Genomic DNA, 23,676 nt, shown 5'->3' with positions numbered 1-23,676 from the left:
GCTGCCTTTGCCAGCAGTGCTTTCCTAAATCCTCTCGCTTTTCAAGGAAATCCAACACCTTGGACTTTTGTTGGACTTGTAACCAATGTGATGTCCTTTAGGTGCGGTGAAAAGGCCACACAGATTTACCACTCACCTAGCACTGTGGTCTTGGATGGATTCCTTAACCTTTCTGAGACTCTGTTTCCCCATCTGTAAAATGGCCATAACAATACATGAAACGACGCCTGGAAAACTATAGCAGTGATGTTTCATTGACGGTGTCCCAGACATATCTATGCCAACAGCCTGGGGGAACAGCTCTAGGTGATGGTTTTTGACGCCTGCAGTTCTTCTGGGACACATCTTGCAGCGTGATGCGGAAACCAGCTTAGTGGGGGAGGGGTGTATTGGCAGCTGGGAGACTGGGAGCTTGCGGGTAGAAGAGGCAGATGAATACTACTGTTTATTTGTATTTTTCAGGAAATACAAGATTTTGGAGAGCATAACTGAATCAGCATTCAAAACAGCACTAGCCAGGAAAGAAGAAAAGATTGTGTTCTTAGAAGCACAGATGGAAGAGAAGGCCAGCCTGACTCACCACCTACAGAACGAGCTCCAGGTGGTAAGAGCAGCCCCCGTAGGGTCAGGCCGTGGGTCCTGGCTGTGAGGTCCCTGCCTCACCTTTCCCAGCCCCTCACCTGGGTAGCAGAGGGGCGGCCTGGATGCCCGTGTTCTGGAGCAAGTGTCGACGGAGTGGACCCCTGAGGCTCGGGAGGGAGAAGTCTGGCTGCGCTCATGTGGCTATAAAGTCGGGACTGGGTCCTGGCTGCTGCCCGGCAGTCACCTCTGCAGGGAGGGGGCAACATGCAGGACGGAGGTCCTCCCCGCAAGAGCAAAGGCAGGACTCTGGCGGGTCCAGTGCCGGGCGACGGGGTCGGGCACGCTGAGGGGGATGGGTTTGGTGCGGGGCCCCGAGCCCGGCCTCTTCCTGCCCCAAGTCTGCTTTCCCGTTCTCACACCCGCAGTTGAAGAAGGAATGTGAGGTCCTCAGGAAGAGCCAGGAAGAGGGGAAGCAGGTGCAGAACTCTTTCAAACACCCTGTGGGGCCGTTGGTCGAGGGTCACCCGGGGAAGGAGCGCTGGGGGCCCAGCCCCAAGGAGGCCACGATGGAGCTGCTCCGCGTGAAGGACCGGGCCATCGAGCTGGAGCGCAACGTGAGTGGGGAGAGTCCGTCCTGCCGACAGTCCCGCAGACGGAGCAGGAACTCCCATTACCGGGAAGGACCCGGGGTGTCAGAAGCTGTTGAGATTTATCCAGGTCTCGTTGGCCTCTTCTTGAGTTTCCTGGCAGGTCCCGTTTGCTCCTTGCCACTTGAGGTCCCTTCAGCCTTTCGGACTGAAGGGGCAGGTCCCCCTTTTTCCTGGGGACTTGCTCTATGCTTCCTGCACTGGGTCTGGGGCATCTATCTCCACCAGCACTGTTTCCGCAGTGATCTGTGTTTCGGTGCTCTTCTGGGGGTCGACAGACCATGGTCCGCCCCCTGTTTTCATAAATAAGGTTTTATTGGCCCACAGACACACCCTTTGCTTACATATCGTGTGGGGCTGCCTTTCCACGGCGACGGCAGGGGTCACTGGTTGAGGTAGAGACCCTATGGCCGGAAAACCCCAAAATAATATTTGCCGTCTGGCCCTTTACAGAGCGAGTTTGTCCACGCACGTCTAAACCCCTGATCTTGTTTGACGTCTCCCAACAGCCTTATGAAGTAGATAGTGACTATTTTCCTTTGACAGATGAGAAAGGTGAGACGGAGTTTAAGAGACTTGACCCTAAGCCCCATGCTGGTCAGGGAGAGCGCAAGACCACACCCCACGCGTCCGGGCCCAGTCGGTGGCGTATCTTGCTCGGCCTTTATCGGTCTCATGGAGCATGAACCTCCTTCTTCTACCCGCTGTCACCCGAGTGGGGTGAGGCTTTAGGGCAGGCTCTGGCTCCCTGTTCTGTGCGAGAAGCTCACAGACATGCATTCTCGGGGTGGTCAACAGAAAACAGAGAAGAGCACAAAAGACAGAAAGGATGAAGCAGCTCTAGCCCCAGCTCACCTTTGCCTCACACTCACATGCTCAGGTTCTTTGCAGCGTCTCCATCATGTGTATTCACTTCTCTTGTGAAAGCACGTACCAAAAAATTTTTTCCTAATTCTGTTGTCTTTCCAAGAGGGAAAATGCTACTTCTCTCATCCGGTGGATTTTGGCTTTGGCCCCCAAAGGGTTCCTAACGACTCTGTACCTGCTAACCAGCCATCCCTGCGGCTGCTCAGCAGGTACGGAGCCGGTGTCTGATTGTCCTCACGCTTCCCCCTTCCCCAGAACGCGGCTCTGCAGGCTGAGAAGCAGCTGCTCAAGGAACAGCTGCAGCACTTGGAGACCCAGAACACGGCCTTCAGCAGTCAGATCCTGACGCTGCAGAAGCAGAGCGCCTTCCTGCAGGAACACAACACCACGCTCCAGACGCAGACGGCGAAGCTGCAGGTGAGGGCATGGCTGGGCAGCTCTTGGGGGAGGATGCTCTGTGTCTCCTAGAGACTGGCCCCAGCACTCTGACGACTCCTAATCAGTAAGACAAAGCATGGGAGAGTTCGGTGTTTTGCTTTATTTTTGATAGACTCATTGTAAACCGAGGTTCCTAGCCTCAGGATCTCTGAAGTTGGTTTTCAGTGACTGAACACGGCTGCCCAGGCAAAAAAAAAGTTTATTTCCCTGCTTTTCCCTTGCAGTCTTGTCTGTTTCCCAAAATCTGTTTCTTGAGATGCTGTTAGGAATGACTTGGAAAAGAGGTTCTGGGATCAAATAAGTTTGGTTCGACAGAGTTAAGCACATTTCTTCACTGTAGGACCTGGCAGAGCCTTTTTGAAGCAAATGTGAATTTTTGATCTCTACGAGTGAAGTAAGGTATGAAGTAGCTCCCGGGCTGGTGAGAGCATCTAGCCAAAAGAGTGTTCTGGACCACACGTTTTAGGATGTTGGCTTTTATTTACCATTAATAGATTGTGGGAAAGTAAATGATCGTTTATTGCAGTTTCTGAGAAAGATGTTTGAAAATATGTAACGTGTGGGTCAGAGACAATAAATAGGAGACTGTCAAAGAGGTTGGGATTCGTTCTATTAAAACGAGCAAATAGGACGTTGGTTTGTAGTTTTGTTTTTGTTGGGGTTTTTGGTTATGGTTGTCATATCTTTGTCCGGTCTTGATATGAAGGTAATCCTGACCTCAGAATTAGATAGGAAGTACTCCCTTCTCCTAAATTTCTAATAATTTTGGACGTTGGATGGATGTTCTGTAAGCGTCAGTTAGGTTAAGGTAGGTTGTTCAGGTATTTTGTGTCCTCATGATGCTCTCGCTTTTAAAAATAGGCTTTTAAAAGTATTCAAAGAGGGTATTATTCAGAGAGAGGACCTCATTTGCCCCAAAAGGTCACGTCTGTGGAGAGGGGCTCAGGAGTGAAGCGCCACGCGACAGCCTGTTGATGCCGTCTGGCCTCCTCCAGCAGTTCCTTAAGTCCTGGTAGAACTGTCCTTGGTGCCAGCTGCGTCTTGCCTGCGCCGATGGTCTCTGTTATCTTGGTGTCGGCCTCCAGCCCCTTCTCCCTCTCGGCAGGTGGAGAATTCCACTCTGGGCTCCCAGAGCGCCTCACTCACCACGCAGTACGCGCTGCTCCAGAACCAGCAGACAGCCAAGGAGAGCGAGCTCGAGAACCTGCAGAAGCAGCAGGAAGAGCTGACGGCCACCTACCAGGCCCTGCTGCAGGACCACGAGCACCTGGGCGCACTCCACGAGCGGCAGTCCGCGGAGTACGAGGCCCTCATCCGCCAGCACAGCTGCCTGAAAACACTGCATCGCAACCTGGAGCTGGAGCACAGGGAGCTGGGGGAGAGGTATGTGCCGGCGGGGCGGGCTCCCCTGGGTTCCTGTCCCCGCCTCTGCTCTGTGCCCCTCGGGTCTCCTCTTGGCCTGCAGCTTCACACTGTCCGGGGCACCGGAACTTTCCAAAAGGGAGGTAAATCAAAGTCACCCTTAGCAATTTGGAGTTAGTGCGGCTGGAGACCGAGTGTCGGTGGATCTCCAGGTGGAGAAGGGGCGTCGTGGCCAGTCTTGGCTCAGGGAAACCTGTTGTTGGTGTGGGGTCCCTGCTCCCCTAAGGATTTTCTTCTCTCCTCTCTTTTCTCTCCAAACTAAGAATAAGGAGGAAGTTCACCACAGCTGCCAATTTACAATGACACATCTTGCCCTGGCTTCTCAGTTCTTTTCGCGCCCGTCAAGGTCTGGGCTGCGTTTTTTTTTTGCGGTACGTGGGCTTCTCACTGTTGTGGCCTCTCCCGTTGCGGAGCACAGGCTCCGGACGCGCAGGCTCAGCGGCCATGGCTCATGGGCCCAGCCGCTCCACGGCATGTGGGATCTTCCCGGACCGGGGCACGAACCCGCGTCCCCTGCATCGGCAGGCGGACTCTCAACCACTGTGCCACGAGGGAAGCCCTGGGCTGCATTTTTTTTTAACCTTTAATTTTTTTTTTTAAATAAATTTATTTATTTTTGGCTGCCTTGGGTCTTCGTTGCTATGCGCGGGCTTTCTCTAGTTGCGGCAAGCGGGGACTACTCTTCATTGTGGCGCGCGGGCTTCTCATTGCGATGGCTTCTCTTTTTTTTTTTTTTTTTTTTTTTTTTGGGGTTTGCGGGCCTCTCGCTGCTGTGGCCTCTCCCATTGCAGAGCACAGGCTCCGGACGCGCAGGCTCAGCAGCCATGGCTCACGGGCCTAGCCGCTCCGCGGCATGTGGGATCTTCCCAGACCGGGGCACGAACCCGTGTCCCCTGCATCGGCAGGCGGACTCCCAACCACTGCGCCACCAGGGAAGCCCGCGATGGCTTCTCTTGTTGCGGAGCACGGGCTCTAGGTGCGCAGGCTCAGTAGTTGTGGCTCACGGGCTTAGCTGCTCCACGGCATGTGGGATCTTCCCAGACCAGAGCTCGAACCCGTGTCCCCTGCATCGGCAGGCGGATTCTTAACCACCGCACCACCAGGGAAGCCCTAATTTTAAGTATATAGAAAGTAAACAGAATGGTAGAGTGAAACCCCTGTATACCCACGACTGGCTTCTGCATTTATCACTATTTTGCCACCCTCGTTTCATCTTTACTTCCCGTTCTCCAGCCCCACACTCTTCTTTTTTTGTAGGTAAAATTTACATACCTTGAAATACACGAGTCTTAGCTTTGCGCTCTTGACAAATCGGGGTCCTGGGTCTTGTGTGCATTCAGTCAACCAGCGTCACCTGAGCTCTTGCCCTGGCAGATCCTTGATTGTTCCAGGCCGCTGGGCAGGGGCTGCCGGACCCAGAATCTGGGAGCAGGTGTGGTGTGCACATGGCTCTAATACAGGAGAGAGAGGCTCTCAAACACTTGGCACGGGTGGCTGGGTGGGTGAGGAAGAGAAATTGTCCTTGTCCTGTGCTTGTGAGGCGGCCCTGCTGCCAGCGTTCTCCTTGACTCGGCCTCAAGATGCTAAGTAAAGCTGAAGTGCAGGGCGTTTCATCACAGACCCAGGGGGCTTTTGGGCCAGCAGAGCCTCATGAGGGCATCTGAGGATGCTGTGGGCACGGGGTGATGGCGTTCATTTATCCTCTCACCCGGTGCTTCCTTTCTGCCTCTGTCTGGAGTCCTCCACCCCTTTGATCCACGTGGATCGCCGTCCTTCAGGGGCTGCTAGCCCAAATGAGCATCTTCTGCTTCCTCCTGCACCCATCCTGGATCCATGTGACACTTAGTAAGCACCTGCTGTGTACGGGGTGGTGTGTCTAGCTGTGGTAGGAGAGGCATCCAGTTGACTAATGATGTGGAGTGAGGAGTGTTCGCTCAACTCTAAAGCTAGCACGGCGCCCAGCACTCACCAGGCGCTCAGGTGTCCTCTTATGTGTTATAATAACATCTTACGATATTCTTCATGTCTACTCAGCAGGAGAAGGTTTTTGCAGGTGGAATTTGGACTGGCTCTGAAGGAAGAGTTCATTGTTGCTTTCCCTGTAATTCTTTGCTCAGTACAGCACAGAACCACTGTGTTACCCAGTACTTTGTTGGACAGAGGCTGGAGGCCCCTTGGGTCTGTCTGCGGCAGGGCTACACGTTCAGGAGTCTGGGTACCTGGAATACAGGGATGATGGCTCTACATTCATTTCGTTTGACACTTAAATCAGACACTCACTCATTCGTTTTTTCAACAGATACTTAGCACTGTGCCTTGTACTGGGACTCGGTGGTGAGCCAGACTCGCCCGGGTTCTGTTCTGCAGTGGCGTAGTTTACTAACGGTCAGAGAGATGCTTGATCAGTGAGCTTTTCCAAGACGTTACAGAAAGGAAGCGGGAAGCGGGGACCTTGATGGTCAGCCGGAGGCCCTAATTTGTCAGACCTTGGATGACTTTTCCCAGAATCGTTAACCTGGATGCGAAAGGTCACCCCTGAGAGCCAGGCAGAGCCCCACGCCCAGAACCACGTCGGGGATCCTCTGCTCTGCAGCTAAAGGCCACACAGATGTCTGTAAACAGCTGCCTGGGCAGGCTCCTGAGCTTGATCCCACACAAGCACAAGTCTGGGTTCCGGTCAGACGGTGCGAGTACAGCTGCGCGGGGACGGGCGGGGTCAGGGTAGAGGTCTGGAGACGAAGGCTGGAAGCCCCCTGGACTTGGGGGCTCTTGAGTCATCGTGAGCTTGGAAGGTTCCAGCAGGTGGGAGGAACAGCCTGGGCTTATCGGGGACTCTGTCCTTGTGCTCTGCTGCCCTCCAGAGATAGCTGTGCAGTACCCCACACAGAGAGACAGAGGAGAAAATACAAAGAGGAAAACGAAAGGGCGGGAAGGAGGGGGGGGTGTGTGTGTGTGTGTGTGCGCGCGTGCGCGTGCACACGTGTCCCCCGGCAGCTGCCTGGGCCCCCCAGGCAAGCCTCTGCCCCCCACTCGAGGTCTGGCAAGAGCAGGAGGGGCTCCCGAGGGAGAGGAGGGCTCACCCCGGCCCCAGTGAGCAGGGATTTGCTGTGAAATTAGCTGTCATGTGCAGTGGAATTCAGCTGTTTATTCCGTGGTTTCTTCTAGATGAGTTTGTGTTGAGTGAACGCCCTGTTAAGTCATTTGCACTCCCTGAGAGGAGGGTGTGGGGTTCAGAGGACGTTGTCTGGGCGTCCCCCGGGGGCCAAGGGAGGAAGGCTACTGCGACAGGGAATCGAGGGGGCCGCGGGGGCATGTCGGGTGGGAGGACGAGGCCTCTGGCCCTGGGGCTGGAGGGGACCCCGAGCCTTCCCGCCCAGGTGCTGCTCGCACCCCCGGTGCCTCTCCCAGCCACCTCCCTCCGATTGCCTACCCTGCAGCCTTGCCCTCTGCCTGCCCCCCTCAGCTCTGCAGAGAGAAGCCACCAGACGAGCCCCGCTTTCTCTGTGGAGGCTTCGCGGTCTCCCAGGGTATGCGTCGCCCGTGGGCAAAGAAGGCCCGGGACGGGCTACCAGCGGTGTGTCCCCTCCCACAGGCATGGCGACATGCTGAAGCGCGGGGCGGAGCTGGATGAGCTGGAGAAGGTTTTGAATGCTGAGAGGGAGGCTCTGCAGCGGGAGCAGAGGACGAGCGCCGCGGTCGCGAGCGAGAACCAGAGGCTGCAGGAGGAGCTGGACAGGTAAACGCCGGGGCCCAGGGGCCCACCTTCCCGCGGGCGGCAGCAGCTCGCTCACTCTGCCCCCGCTGAGCGGAGGTCAGCCTGCCAGTACAGCCCCTGTCATGCTAACAGCTGGATGGTAGCGAGGTCAAAGGGATGGTGCTGGGATGGAAGGGCCAGTGTGGTACCCAGGGACAGCGCGTCGCCCAAGCTGGTGGCCCTCACCTCCTGCCCTGAGGTGCCGATTGGTTGCGTCAGCCATGGGTACATTCGTCATCTAATGGGTTCCCTGTTTGTGAATTCACCTCCTTGCTGACATTGATCTCTAAGCCCCAAATCAGCGCTCGTGGAGCTATCATGGACATTTGGGTGGCGAGACGTTTGGGTTCGCCTGATGCACACGTTTCCAGCAGTGGAGGAGCAAGGCGTTCGACCCCTGCAGCTCATTCTGCAAATGAGCATCCTTTTTTTTTAAGGTACGCGGGCCTCTCACTGTTGTGGCCTCTCCCGTTGTGGAGCACAGGCTCCGGATGCGCAGGCTCACGGGCCATGGCTCATGGGCCCAGCCGCTCCGCGGCATGTGGGATCTTCCCGGACCGGGGCACGAACCCGCATCCCCTGCATTGGCAGGAGGACTCTCAACCACTGCGCCACCAGGGAAGCCCACGAGCGTCCTTTTTGTGGCCTCTTTAGTGCCGTGGTTTTCGTGGTTTTGTGCTTTTGGGTGAGGATTTCGCTGTTTAAAATGGCCCACGAGCAGAATGCTGTCTCGTGTTCCTAAACGCAAGGCTGTGACCTACATTACGGAGAATATGTGTGAGTGAGGTAGATGAGCTTCCTTCAGGCATGAGTTACGGTGCTCTTGGCTGTGAGTACATCACATAAGGTGTCTTTAAACAGAAACCATGTAAAACGAGGTATGTCTTGATCAGCTGACAAAATTGTGTGACCAGACTCACAGGAACCCACCTGTGTGTTTCCCCCAAGAGCTAATTTAGTGTCTCAGGGACCTTATAGAATGTTACTACCAAGAGTAACAAGAATCTACAGAATTACTGTCCTTTTTGTTTTAAACAGACGAAGAAACAGGCTGAGGTTAAATGCCTCGTTCAGAGTGGATGCTTGTAGTCAATGGCAGAGTCAGGATTTGAAGCAGGTCTTGTCTCTGGCATGGCCGTGGGTACTGCTTCCTCCCCACCTCCTTGCGTTCATGTGTACCAGGGGCTACAGACTCCGGTGCCAGGCAGGTCAGGCACGTGGGTGAAGAGTGCCAGTGGTAGACTGGACATGAGTGACACGGAGAATATACACTAACAGTTGCCAGCTGGGAGGAAGGCCTGGGGCCACCAGATTATGGTTTATGCTTTTTCTCTTAAGAGAAGCTGGACATTGGAATGTTGATGTGAAACTTTCATAATTTTAAATGTTGACCCACTAATTCACTTAAAAAACACTGTAGCCAAACAAGACACATCCGTGTCTGAATTGAGGCCATGAGCCCCTGGTACTTTGAGCTTTCTGTTACAAATCTTCCCCCGGGAAAGCCCAGTTGGATAATAGTTATTATGATGGTGATAATCTTAGTGGGTTTACATCATACCCCAGCATCTCATATTTTATCTCGGGAGTTGAAATGAGAAAGGGGCTTGGAATTGAGAAGAAGAGCTGGGCATAGACAAAGAGTTTTAGAGCAAAAATGTCTGGTTCAGTATTCAGAAAGAAAGCTTTTAACAACAGAACCTTTTTTTCCAAGTAGGCAGATATGCCAGAGCTCTAAATACATAAGAGGTCATAACAGTGATGCTCTGTTGACGTGGGTATCCGAGCCTGCCTGTTCCGTCCCCCCAGTGCAAGTTGGGGACACCAGGGGTACCTTCATAGAACCCCAAAGAATCCAGTTTGAAAGCCTCTGATTTTGTTCAACTCCCTCATTGTGAGGCCCAGGGAGGTTGTGGTTCGGTCTAAGGTTGCACAGCTGTGACAGGGCCCGGGAGCACCCTTCAGGCCTCAGCCCTGTGGCTCTCCACCCCGCCAGGGTCAGCTTCCTGCACCACCAGCTGAAGGGGGAACACGAGGAGCTGCACAGCCACACCAAGGAGCTGAAAACCTCGCTGAACAGCTCGCAGCTGGAGCTGAGCCGCTGGCAGGCCCGGTTCGACGAGCTGAAGGAACAGCACCAGAGCATGGACATCTCTCTGACCAAGCTGGACACCCACTGCGAGGTGGGGCCTGGGGCTGGGCGGGGTCTCGGGACACCGGGACGAGTCCCCCTGGGGTGACAGCCTTGGGCTCAGAGGGGTTGCGATGGGTCCTTCTTGGCGTCTGTGCTCGAAGACTGTGTGAAGGTGGTACAGAGGCCGGGAGGAGACCAGAGGCGTTTGAAAGGGGGACAGGCACCACAACTGGTAGGGATGCATTAGAAAACACCTTTACATCTGACCTTTGCTTTCTGCAAAGGGTCAGAGCAGGCGCACGGAAACAGCTGAGTACTGTTTTATTTCTGTCCTCTTGGCTGTGTCCACACCGTTTTTCCATTTCCTTGCATGTAGCAGCTGCACCGTTCTAGAGAAAGGTCACAGATTTTCTTCCATGCTTGGGTTTGGCTGACTGGCTCCTCGGGATGGAACTTGCACACAAATCCCCTGGTTGCAAAAGGGGCAGAGCTCTGCCTTCTGGTGCACTAGGTTGGAAAGTACCTTCTTAGGCAGCAGACCCCGGGACAAGTAAGACAGGCAGAGTGGATGGCACGGGGCAGAGCAGCTGGGTCCCGTCCCAGCTCCAGGACAGCCAGGACCCCGGACACAGTTCCTCTTGCCCTTTGTTTGTTGAGAAACACTCTGGGGAGCCTTTTCCTTTGAGCTCACGGTAGCTCACGGGGCGCCACAGATGAGGAAGCAGAGGCCAGGGTTCTGGGATGCCCAAAGGCCCCTCTGGGCTGGGGCTGGGGCCTGTGGAGGAGGTGGGGTCCAGGACACAGGCAGAGACACTGGCTGAGGGAGCCCCGTCACCATAGGCTGTGCCTCACAGGGCGCTGCTTGAGGATTTCCGAGGGGACCTCAGGCCAGGGCCTGCAGTAGGAGATTGCCACCCAGTCTGTCTGAAGCCAAAGCTTGTTATTTTCCTGCTACACCAACCACGATAAATGTATTCTAGACAAGAGTTGGCCATCCTCAGCCCAAAACTAAAATCCAGCCCCCAAACCTGTTTCCATACGGCCGTGAACTGAGAATGACCTTTACATTTTATAATGGTTGAGAAAGTGAAAAAAAAAATGTTTTGTGGCAAGTGCAAATGGTCTAACACTTAAATGTCAGTGCCCATAAGTCAAGTTGTATTGGAACGCGGTCACACCTGTGCATTTACATATTGTCTCTGGCTGCTTTCCTGCTGTAACAGCACAGTTGAGTGGCTGCGACAGAGACCACCGTCTGGCCTGGAAAGCCTAAAATATTTCCTACCTGGCTCTTTACAGGAGAAGTGTGCCGACCCTCATCTAGGACGGAGCTGGTCGCTAGAAATAATAATGTAGCCACCAGATGTAATTTAAAATTTTCTAGTAGCCACAGTAAAGAAGTGAAAGGAAACAGGTGGGATTAATTCTAAGTAATATATTTTGTTCAGCCAGTATATCTAAAATGTCATTTCCACATGTAACCACAAAAAACTCATTAACGAGCTCTTTCACATCTTTTTTTTTTTTTTTTAGTTAAGTCTTTAGGATCTGCTGTATCCGCCCTTGTGGCTCTCCTCATCGTGGGCTAGCTGCGCTTTAAGTGGTCAGCGGCCACGCGTTGCCCGCGGCTGTCGGATTGGACAGCGTAGCTGCCAAGGGAAGAGGCCGTTTGGGTCCTTTTGAATTGTCACAAGTGCAGATAGCACTGAGATGGACATCTTGGTGCACGTGGCCTTTGCCTTCTTTTGGAAGCTAGATTCCCAGCAGCAGACTCCCGGGGTCACACAGTATTTAAGACGTTGTTGGTCTGTGTTTTAGCTGCTCTCCCGCCTCAAGGGGAACTTGGAGGAAGAAAACCATCACCTCTTGAGCCAGATCCAGCTGTTGAGCCAGCAGAACCAAATGCTTCTAGAACAGAACTTGGAGAACAAGGAACAGTACCACGAGGAGCAGAAGCAGTACATGTAAGGGGCCCGGGTGGGGGACGCCTGTCGACACGGGGGTCCTGGCTTCTCTGGCCAAGACCTGCCCCTCTCTGGGCAGGAACAGCCCCGGAGCCTGTTCTTAACAGCCTGTCCTTCTCTCTGTTTCCCTGGAGTGTTTCTGGGTTTCTGCAAGTGGTGGTGGTTGGCTTTCATTTGCTTTTTAAAGGCACTGCCCACCGCCAGAAGCTTCTTAGTCTGCTTTTGGAATTAAGTGCACTTCTAAAAATACAGCTGTGCCAGCAAGAGAAGTATCTCAGGGAAAGAATTCACATCGGAGGCTGAGCACAGGTGCCATACCCAATCTCCTTCTATCGCCTGTGGCTGTGTTCCCTGATCATCTGGTGCGGTGGGTCACCCGTGTGCCACGGTGTTTGTTTATGTGGCTTTGCTGTGGCCCCTGCGGTGGTAACCAGGGACCTAGTGGGGGTGATGGGATGTGGGCATACCAGACAGAGGTTGAGGAGCTTCACGGAGAAGTGGAAAGAAGAGCCGGGGTTCTGCTGCTGACACAGGATGGGCCGAAGGCAGGGCAGATGGGGGACATGAAGGTGGAGCACGGCAGGGCTCTGGGTGCAGGGAACGTGCGGGAGCCTCAGCGGAGGAAGCTGCCGTGCCTGGCTAATGAGTTGGGATTCATTGGGAAGTGTTTAAAGGGTGCTGGTCTCACAGGGCCTAGGAAGCTGCTAGAGATGAGGTCAAGAGGAAGAGCCTGGCACTGAGAACCTTGTGGTTTGCAAGTGAAACGATCCAGGACGCATCTGTGGATCCAGGGGGTTTCCACCGCTCTGCCGTGGTGGTTGAACTGTCCTTGCTCGCGGGTGGCAATGGCTGGCCAGCGTAGGGAAGGCAAGAGGAGACAGGCTGCAGAGGGACGTGGTCAGAGGTGGCTCGCCATCTACCAGGAGATGGTTTACCTTGCAAACCGCAGTGTAATTTTGGGATAGAAATGACCGTTGCCTGAAGCTGGCCCTCTGTAATCCAGCTGATAATAATTCCCAGCGGACACTGGGCGGTTGCTAACTAGAAGAGTAGGCGCCCGGACCCCAGGGGGATGATGGGATGACAGTTGTGCAATAGAGAGCGTCTGCAGAGGGCCAGGAGTTGGCAGGCTTCCCGGAGGCTGCTCTGAGCGGAGCACTGTGCTGGGGGCCGAGAGGGGCACGGGACCTGCTCTCTGAGTTTGTGCGCATCTCTGGGGCGAACCCAGCCGCGAAAGCACTCCGAGCTTAAGGCGGGGCAGCACGGCCGTGAGGACACAACAACAGATCACAGACATCGAGTCAAGGAGGCTGGGAGCCGCGAGGGGTTGGGGCTTGGGGGTCGGGGCCCAGTGGTTCGCAAAGCTACCACTTTTCATGATGTACCCCCTTCGTGGGGAGCTCCTGGGAAAGTCCCCAGTTTGGGTGGAAGCTTGGCAGCTTCTCGACAGAAAGAAGCCTGAGCAGAAAGTTGCCTCTGGCCCAGAGGCCTCATTTTCCAGTGAGGAAGCCGAGGGTCCGAGCTGTAAAGATAGCACGGGTGGTGAGAGGCCGGAAGGGACAGGAGTTGGTGGCCCTGTGGGCAGCGTTGTATGGAGTCCACCTGCCTGACTCCCTGAGATAAAACAAAAGCACACCCTTCGTATCAGGAAGGCCAGAACTTCCCTCCCAGGAAGCAGAGGTGCCCTCTGGCAGCCCAGGGTTCAAGAGGTATCTCTTTGGTCTCTTGTGTGTTTTTGAAAAATACAAACTGGTTTCCAGCATTTACAAGTCAGGAGATTTTGCTTCACAGTCTGAGTTTCTGGCTGCTCTGAAAAATGGGAAGGTCTACGTGCCACCCCAGGCAGCGATCTGCTGCGGTGGCCCAGTTGTGCCTCAGTCCCCACCACACCCTCTGGTTTTTCCAGGCCCGCTCTCTTCCTTATCTTCTCTCTGGACCCTGAAATCTTCTGAGTTTGTTCCCATGGAAGTTTTATCAGAAACCCAGCATTGGAATGGGTCCAGGTCAGAGGTCTGAATTTGCTGAAATGACTTTTTCAACCCTGATGCCCACCAAACTCCCTGAGGGCAGACCTCTCCCACCACCAAGGTATTGTTGACGTGCACGCCAGCAGCTGGCCTCGGGTCTGACCCTGGGGTGTCCCACACCCTGAATGGCCTGGCCAGAGAATCCTTGCTTCCGAGCTTGGGTTGTCAGACGGGTCTGGGTTTGCTCCCTTGAGTTCACTCACAGCTAGATCCTGGGTGCTTCAGCAGGCCTCTTCAAGGCGTTAGGGCTTCTGGACCTATGTCAGATGCTTCCATTCGCATAGTCCCAGCTCAGCGACTGTGTGCTCGTAAGCGCTGTGGTGTCCGCTGGGCCAGGTCCCAGGCCGAGCTGGTGAGTAAGTTCGTTTGTTTCATTTAAAACCGGCTTGTCTTTCCCCTCTCTCCACAGAGACAAGTTAAATGCCTTACGAAGACATAAGGAAAAACTGGAAGAAAAAATCATGGATCAGTACAAGTTCTATGATCCTGCTCCAAAGAAGTGAGTTGATTTAAGTTTCAGGGACTTGAACACAGAACAGAAAAGCTTCCTTGTTCACACTCAGGGTGAAACTTTCTGTAGGGCCTGTGTCTTCCACAGTGACAGGCCACCCTTGTGCACATCAGAATGATTGTAGAATTTCTTTCAGCCCCATCCTCATGCTTGTCCTGTGAGGGGTGGCAAATGCCGGCTGACCTTGACGAGACACAGGCTTAAGTGAGCCACAGCCCTTTTAAGGGGGCAGAGTCAGTGGTTTGGGAGCCATTAAAGCGGGATGGAAGGGTTGCCTTGTCGGCCTCTTCTCAGGATTTAACGGGGTGTAGAAAACCATGTTTCTGTTTAGGGAAGGAACCTCGGATAGGACACCAGGCCCAGCACTCACAGTCTTCAAACAGGGGCACCTCTGGATTCACTGAACCCCAGGGCGGCTTCACAGACATGTCCCCTTCTCCAGAGGGCAGTGGGTTTCAGGGCTGGCTCCATCCCCCAAGACTGCCAGCCTTGTCCAGCACCGCTTCCCCCAGGAGTCGGCCCTGCGCGTGGTCCTGTCCCAGCCCAGCCTCAAAGTCAGGATCGCTGTGCACCCTTCGAGGCCTCTCTGTTGAAATCACACAACCACAGAATTTCAGAACCTCAGTCTCAGCCTTCTCTTTGACAGATGGAGAAGTTGAGGCCCAGACGAGGAAACGGAGGGATTTGTGTAAACACAGTGCAGTTCAGTTCAGAGCAGGAGTAGAACTCGGGTGTGGTTCTCTTTTTTTTTGCGGTACGCGGGCCTCTCACTGTTGTGGCCTCTCCCGTTGTGGAGCACAGGCTCCGGACGCGCAGGCTCAGCGGCCATGGCTCACGGGCCCAGCCGCTCTGCGGCATGTGGGATCTTCCCGGACCGGGGCACGAACCCGCGTCCTCTGCATCGGCAGGTGGACTCTCAACCACTGCGCCACCAGGGAAGCCCTGTGGTTCTCTTTTTGTAACAGCGGAAGCCTCCATTTCCCGTTAGCTGCAGCTTCGTCGCTTACTCATTAAATTGCCTGTTTTTAATTCACACGGCACACTCTTCCCTGCCCTCTGCCACCTCACCCGGATTCCTCGGTGCCGGGAGTGGTCAAGGAATGCCAGCTTATTACGCTTACCGTGAACTTTAGCAGAGGCTGAGGAGGAATGTGACGCTGAAAAGGGCATTTTGGCAGAAAAATTGCCATCACATTAGCAGAGCACTACTTCATTTCCCAGAGATGATCAAGAGTTAATGGGCGTACTTGACGTTCTGTTTTCCCAAGAGACTAGTGTGAATTCCTGACCCGATACATGCCTCTAACTATCCCCGAGCGCATGCGTGACCGAGAATTCTGTTCTGCCTCCTGAGCCCCAAATACAGTGGTCATGGTGGTGGTTACTGGCCAGCTTCCCAGGCTGGTGATGGGAATCCCAGCCCACATTAGGGCACCCAGTAACCTGCTGGAGGGGGCAGTGGGGGTTGATTGTGTCCTAAAAATCTACTCCTAACTAGGAAAAACCACTGGATTGGAGCCAAAGCTTTAGTCAAACTCATCAAACCAAAGAAAGAGGGTTCCAGAGAACGATTGAAGTCAACTACAGACAGTCCTCCCCGGCAGCTGGAGTCCCCAGACCCAACCTCGCCATCCACTTCTCAGCCGCTCAGATCCCAGCCGGAGAACCCCGAGGCCACCCCGTTGGGCTCAAGCTGTGCAGAAGAGTGCGACATCCACAAAGGGACCCTGGGAAAAGGTAGGCGGGCTGACCTGGCTGCAGGGGGTGGTCTAAGGGACCCTCTCATTGGACCGGGTAGAGGGAGACGGCGTGTGGCTGTGCGCACCTGTGTGTGTAAGAGCGTGAAGGGGATGTGCTGTGTACACGCACGTCTGCCTCCATAGGTGTGTTAATAACCAAGAAAATACAAACCCATGTCGAGCGAGAAGCATCGCTAATCCTGTAGATGGTGGGAGGGACTCAAACCAAAGCTGGTAACCAGGCAGGCACCAGAGGCAAGCTCAGTTGCATATGTTTGGGGGTTTCCTTGTACGTGTCAGAGTTGTAGAGTAGACTATTTCTGTAGGGAGATCTCCGGCACGTTTAACGGGCAGCGTGCACATGTGCGATCTTTTGCAAGCCCACGTGTGACTCCAGCCTTTTTAGCACTTAGATAGGCAGCCAGGTTTTCTTCTCCAGCCTGACCCGGTCTTCAGTCTTACCAGCCAGGGGGCCCGGCTTACCTTTCCATGAGGGCTGCCATTTGGAGTTTGCCAGGGGTTCTGAAATGGGTTCCTAGTTGAATGTGCTTTATTCTGTCAAACTCTAAGAGGTTATCAATTATAAACTGCCCAGTTACTTTATATACCACTGGCAATCAAATGATGCAGTGCTTTACCACTTAGAATTTTTATTGTACTCTTGTTGAAGAGCTCTTCTAAAAGACTTAATTCGACAGATTTTTGTGTACACACATGAAAGGAAAATATGAGTAAAATATATTGGTCACGGCAGTGACCGTTCTGTCACAGTTCCATCTGGCCCCAGTGGTGACTATAAGACACTGTGGAAGCTGCATCCTGATTTCAGTGATGTTAAGATGGGGCGGTGGGGGTGGGGACGTGCATCTTAGAATCGATTAAACGCAGCAGTTACTTCAAACAAGGTTAAATTTCCAAATTTACTTTTCAGTATCATTTCATGGATTATTTATGCCAAAACTGCAGCCTGAATAATTTGAATCTTTATGAAAAAGACACCAGGACTTTCTGAAGGTCGGGCCTATGCCTGAGACCCACACACTGTCGGGGGTGGTGGCTGACTTTATAGCACTAAGGGCCTGTGACAAGCCACCTTCTGGGTATGACATGTGCACAGGCCTTTCAGGAGGCCGCATTCACCACTTCAGGTACTGCTGTGTCACTTTCAGATGCACAAAAGAGAATGCATTCCCGCACACATTGTTTGGGGACTAATGCTTGCACTCCTGTTCTTTACAGGAGGTCAGATTAGGTAAAAGGCTCTTGTGCAGATAAGTGATAATGAAGCTTAACATTGGTTTTTATCTAGAGGGGATCTGTGGCCCCAGGTTGTCATTTTGACTATTTAAATGTTTTGACATTTATCACCTCAATTTGTATTAAAGTTGACAACTATAACCAGCCTAACCGAGTCAGGAAAACTTTCAGAGGGAAAGAAATGCTGGCACCCATCCATGAATGAGCAAGTCAGTGATGATTATCCGTAACAGCTGCCACGCACTGGGTGCTTTCTTTGGGCTCAGTACCCTGTCAGCTAATTTACTGTATCTGCCTCGGGTTTAGTCCTAACTACCCCGTGAGGTAGGCATGATTAGTCATCCCCTTTTCAGAGCTTAGAAAGTGAGGCTTGACAAGGTGAAACACCTGCTGATGTAGTAAGTGGCAGAACTTGGATTCAAACAGAGGTCTGTCAGCCCTGGAGCCTGAGCTCTTCACCAACAAGTGCACTGCCTGCAGTTAAAGCTGAGGCAACACGCTGCCTAACCAGGAGCCCCGGCAGAGCCACGGGCCCCAGCATCACATAAAGTCGGTCCCTTATCCTGTGGTGTGAGCATTGGCCACCAGGTGGTGCCACAGAGGAAGAAATAATGGAGGTTCTGGTACCAAATTTAACTCTAAATCAGAAATTGGATATACTGGTTGTTTCTGTATGATATGTTCAAAAAGTTAGACCAGTTGTCTGCTCTGATAAGACTCTGTGATTTAAAGGTCATGAATTAGAAGATGCATAGGAGATCTAAAAGCATATAATAATTCTTGGTGTTGAGGGCTTTGGGGTATGAAAAAGAGGTACTTTCATTATTTTTAAACTCATCCTGCCAAAAGAGGTTATTGCAGATATACAAGAACTATTAGTGGATACTTCAGGTAGACTATTTCATTATAGCAGGCCAGAAACGCGTAGCACGTGAGCTAGATTGTCAGGGAGTCAGTCATTAAAATGGATGAGTAAGAGAAGCCGCGGCTCCTAAATTAATAAACATTCTTATTTAATAATTTCACACTTTGAAATTGAAAAATTGTCTAAGCCCTTCGGCTCCTCGAGCGATACGTAATTCTCTTCACGTGCTGAGTAAGTAAAGTGTTGGCACTAAGATGCCACTAAATTAATTAGAGGCAGAGCGTAAGTGACTCGCTGAGTCCTGATTCCGGTCTTGCAGTGGCTATTGTTTCCATCTTTCCTGGGCTGGACAGGATACTGATTTCCTAAGTACATTGAGCTAATTTAGAGTCATTTGTTATTATTCATTTCATTTATTTCTTGTGTGTTTTGTTTTTTTTTTTTTTCCTTCCTCTCGGGTTATCCTGGGGATAACGATTTAGCAACTCAGCGCAGAAAGAGTTCCTTTTTGAGAAGCAAAAGCAAGGACAAAGACACGTCTCCACGGGCCCACCCGGCTCTCTCGGCTCTCTCTAAACACCTGCAGTTCTGGTCTTCCTCTGACAACCCCATCCTCTCCTAACGAGCCCCTCCCTTTTTCCGAGATTGGAGATTTCTAATCCTTTTCCTTTACCATGTGTCTTCATCGTGTATCCTTCTTCATTTCTGAAATTCAAACAAATGAGAAATAAAAAAAAAAAAACAGTACCTAAAGGCCAGATGACCTATAACGGACCCCTCCTCCTGACCCCAGTTCCAAGCCAAACTTAAAGTAGCCAGCGTGGATTCTGAGTTCAAAAGAGAAGATGAGTTGTCACACCCTCTGGACCGTTTCTCCAGTACAGCACAGCTGTAGGGGAGCCTCGGGACATCTATGCACAGGTCCTTTGGCCAGGATGGCCGTGCTGAGTAAGTCCAGGGGCCGTGTGCTGCCCCCCTTCTCTCTCACCTGCAGGCTTTTGTCACGCCCGCGTGTAAAGCAGAGCTGGTCTGTTGTCGCTATGCTTCCTAAAGTATACAGTCTCTGTCAAGTGAGTTTTTTTAAGACTTACCTTTAAGCATCTAAATTTAAAACTGCTGCCCTTTTCTCCTCTTTCTTTGTCAGAGCCCTGAATTGTTGGCTTTTGCCAATAAGGTCCTTTTTAGAGGTGCTCTATGTTTTGAAGGATTTATTGTGCTCCATTCAAGCGTTTTGAATAATTGCATCGATGTTGCCCAGCCAGAGTTCAGTCCAGAATGAAGTTTTATGACTGTACTGTCGTTCTCTGACACCTTGGATGCTGAAGTTAAAACAGCAGTGGACAGAAAGAACATCACGCCAATCACACTCAGAGCGGGGGAAAGGCTGGTCGATAGAGGCCTTTAGCTACTGCCGTTTTTGCTGTCTGCAGTCATTGTTGTACCATCTTCATGATTTTGGCCACATCTTTACATCACCTATGCGGTTACTTACATATTTTCCCTTGAATTGACTCACCGTTTCCACTTAAATTTATCCTAAAAGGAAAGATTATTACCTGTATTGTAAATGGAAAACCAGTACCATAAAAATAAGGTAACTATAGGGCTTCCCTGGTGGCGCAGTGGTCGAGAGTCAGCCTGCCGATGCAGGGGACACGGGTTCATGTCCCGGTCCGGGAGGATCCCGCGTGCCGTGGAGCGGCTGGGTCTGTGGGCCGTGGCCGCTGGGCCTGCGCGTCCGGAGCCTGTGCTCCGCGGCGGGAGAGGCCGCAGCGGTGAGAGGCCCGCGTACTGCAAAAAATAATAATAATAATAATAATAAGGTAACTATAAAAAATAAATACATACGTATCAGAATGCTGAAGTCGGCTGATGTGGCAGTGACTTTGCCTCACGCACCCTGCCTTGGGAACCCTGGGCTGCTGAGGTCCTGGCCTTCCAGGCCTGTCCTCCGAGCATGCTGCTGGAATGGTGCTGTTTCTCTGCTGTCCGTGCTAACTGTGTGGTCATCTCCGCCTCCCCCTCTGCTCCTCATTTTAACCTCACCTGTTGGATGTCTGTCCCGTCCATCCCACCAGACTTGAGTCTTGCTTCTCATCAAGGTTATCTTTCAGAATCCAAATTTTACGTTGATTTCAAGTCATAAGATTTAGGCACGTAAAACTTCACAGTGAGTCCAGACTTGGAGTGGCCAAGGGGCAGACAGAGTCAGGTCCGTGGAAGAGGCTGGAGAGGGGCCGAGATCCTGACACAGTGGTTGTGGCTCTGTGTCTGCAGCCTTGGGGGTGCCTAGAGTGAGACATTATGCAAAACAACCCTGTCTTAATGCCAGTAGGGACTCCAACTGCATTAAGTTTTGTCTCATTTTTGGAGAGCCCATCCCCTTTCTTATTACTAGATAGTTGGAGGTTTTTTTTTTTAATGTTTTTATGACAAGAGTATGTCTTCATGGTAGAAAATTTAGAGACTGCAGAAAAGCATAAGATACAAGGTAAAAATCCTTCTTGTAGTCAGTGTCACCATACAGAGATTAAAGGCTTCTTACCCTACTGTTAAGGTGACAGTGAATTTTTCCGCAGATTATAAGTGAGGCCAGTTGGCAAGTTGCGTGTCCTGGACCTTCGGGGCCTCAGCCTCAGATCCGAGTGATCCTGAGCAGACATCGGCAGGATCTTTTTAAATCAGGGATTTGAGTTATATACAGTGCTATGCAGCAGGTGTGCTCTATAGTTAGTATGTTGGACTTTTACCAATATTTTGTTTGTCCTCTTGAGTTTTTCCTTTATTTCCTCCCAGCCAAAATTTCAGGGCTCACAGTTTGGCCCATCATTGGAGGCGGGCCCTCCGACACAGACCTGTAGCCAGGGCCCTCCTGTTCAAACCACAGCCCAGGAGGTGGGCAGCTCAGCTTTTGTACCTGTGGTCCGTGTGTCCTGCCAACCCTGCTTCTAGGCCTCCGTGTGGTAGCCCGGCCTGAGCACAGGGTTCTGCAGCCCCGTTTCTCAGTATCCTTCTCTGCCCCAGGTCCTGGGGACCTAAAGCCAAAGCGAGGGTCCCCGCACAGAGACAGCCTTGACCGCAAGGATGCCTCTGCTGACCCAGCCATGAAGCCCTGGCCCGTGGAGCCGGGCCCCCGGCCCTGTTCGTCCTCAGCCATCACTACAACCCCTTCCAGCTCCACCCCCATCTCACGGCACCCAGGCCGCGCCAAAGGTGAGTTGTGGGCCCCTCACCTTGTCCAGAAACGAGAGGGTTGAGAATCTGGGGCTCACGTTCCTTCTTAAAGACCCCAGGCTCTCAGGGCCAGGAGGGGTCTCAGGCTGAGAGGTGGAGAGCAGAGTGCTTAAGCTGTGGGCTGGCTCTGGCGTCACACAGACAAGGGTTCAGGCTTCAGCCCTGCCTGCCAGCTGGGTGAGTGATTCTGGACAGACAGCTTCACCCTCTAGAGGCCTGATCCCAAGCCACTGGTGGGAAAGCCCCGGGACCCTCTCTCACCACCACCGTGCAGGCCCTCGCGGCACCAAGCAGCTCCAGAAGGGAGGTCCAAGTTTGGGCTAAAAGCAGGCAGCCTCCCTCAGCCCAACTTGGTAGAAGTCTGGAGGTTTATTCTCTACAGAGGATACACAAGAGGGTCTCTGAACTGGAGGTCGGTTAGTAAAGTGGAAGGCACGTTTCCCAAATGAAAAACAAGGAGGTTGCAGGGAAGGCTTTACAAACTGAAGGTCTCCCAGGTTGCCAGTAGCCATGTGTGTTCACATCTTTAGATGTGAGATTAAAACATTCTCCCAGTCATGTGATCAGCTTAAGGAATTCCCAGTTGAATGTCCCCATCAGATCTGGCCAGGTGAGGCCCACGGATACCTGAGGAGAGCCTCCAGTACCGGAGACCAAAACCAGTGTGAGAGGCAACAGAGTAAACAGAAGCACAGAGATGAAAGCTTTACGATGTCCGTCATTAATATAGTCAGATGAGCCAAGCTGTTGCACCCATGAAACAAGAACGGGATGCTACCAAAAGAGCAGTCGGGTGGGTGGAGCAAGCACCGGGGAATTGAAAAGATGCCAACAGAGAGGAAACATGAAGCTTCAAAGCAAAAAAGACATTCCGCTGATAATTTAGCGATCTGAAACCATCCAAAGAAACAGCTGAAGGAACTGAAAGTGACTGCCTCTGGGGTGTTAGAAATCGGAGAACAAGAAGTGGTGGTTATTCTTCATAATAATACCACCCACTTGGCTCTTGAAACCAGAGACTTTCACAACCTTGGTTTGACGAGCAAAGCAAAGACAGGGTCCCTGCCCTCATCCCCGTTGCTTACAAGTAGGAAGCCCCGCTGGGGAGAAGGTGAGTTGGGTGGGCACAGGGCAGCCGGACAGTCTCTCCCCACTGCTGGCCAGACACTGCAGGCGCAGTCATTTACTGTTGGATGTCAGTGGAGCCGTGCCATGTGCTGTCTGGAACAGGCACGCTCTGAGCCCAGTGTGGCAAGGGTGTCTGTTGTCCACAGTCATCAGTCTCCCCTGGCTTCCTGGGCTCTGGGGTGCAGAGGCCCTGCCTGGTCTTGGGAAAGAGCTGGGAACACCGTCTCCCCTCAGTGTACCAGTGGTCTGTGTGGCTCAAGGTCCAGCCCTCCAGGCTAACCCTGGGCTGTCTCAGTCTGGACCCCCATCCCTGAACCAGAGCCCAAGGCTGGAAACATCACTGGCCAGTCACACGTCTGCTGAGCATGCATGAGGGTCCATCAACCCTGCAACCCCAGCACTGCCCGTGGCGATTCCCTGGCAGCCCAGTTCTCACACTCTGGGTAGTCATCGCCAGTGGGCATGTAACCGTCTTCGAAATGGAACACCCCGCCCCCACTCCCTGCCCTTAGAATCAGCATTTCTTCAAGTAAATCTAGTTCCTTTTAGAGCAGAATTTAATAATCAAGATCTGGACACTACAGAGTTGTCATTACTTTTAGACCCTTTCAGTAAAGAAAGGACACATAGATATTATGAGTTCATATCAATATTTCAAATTCCAATTTAATATTATAGGGATTTTTAAATTTCATGCATGTGTCCTTTTCTTACACAGAAGTCTCGTCTCTTGAAAAATCTACTTATTTTTCCTGAAAATATGCAGTAATGGTAAAAAAAATTATATTATTAACAATAAAATTACTAAGTGATGTTCGTTTTGTACTTCTTTTAGTTCTGCGATTATATCTCACTAAGGATGCACAGAGTTTTATATTCAAAATTCACTGGAATTTTTTTCTCTAGGTGATTATGTTAGCAGTTTGATATACAGTAAGGTTCATTTGTTTCTGTTTTCAGTGTTAGAGTTTTTTCTTTTTAAATTAATCCTGTTTTTTAATACATAAAATATTTATGTAATTTAAAGCTAAATTATGTAGGAAGACATGCTTAGATTTCTGAGTCTCACATCTCTCCCTTTCCCCTCCATTCCATTCTAGAATCAGC

General features: G+C 52.1%; 1 protein-coding gene across 1 annotated transcript in view; it reads left to right on the top strand.

Annotated features, from left to right (window-relative positions):
* The window catches only part of CCDC88C (coiled-coil domain containing 88C), a 126,920-nt gene that overhangs the window by 92,227 nt on the left and 11,017 nt on the right, over positions 1–23,676 (top strand). The window contains 10 exon segments of the mRNA XM_032621569.1: positions 463–604; positions 1,008–1,196; positions 2,352–2,513; positions 3,640–3,917; positions 7,549–7,692; positions 9,707–9,893; positions 11,663–11,808; positions 14,245–14,334; positions 15,845–16,083; positions 21,232–21,420. Of these exon segments, the coding sequence (XP_032477460.1) occupies positions 463–604; positions 1,008–1,196; positions 2,352–2,513; positions 3,640–3,917; positions 7,549–7,692; positions 9,707–9,893; positions 11,663–11,808; positions 14,245–14,334; positions 15,845–16,083; positions 21,232–21,420 (1,766 nt within the window).

This window comes from Phocoena sinus, chromosome 2 (assembly GCF_008692025.1).
Source record: "Phocoena sinus isolate mPhoSin1 chromosome 2, mPhoSin1.pri, whole genome shotgun sequence".
Taxonomy (NCBI): domain Eukaryota; kingdom Metazoa; phylum Chordata; class Mammalia; order Artiodactyla; family Phocoenidae; genus Phocoena; species Phocoena sinus.
This window is presented reverse-complemented; position numbering and strand designations above follow the sequence as displayed.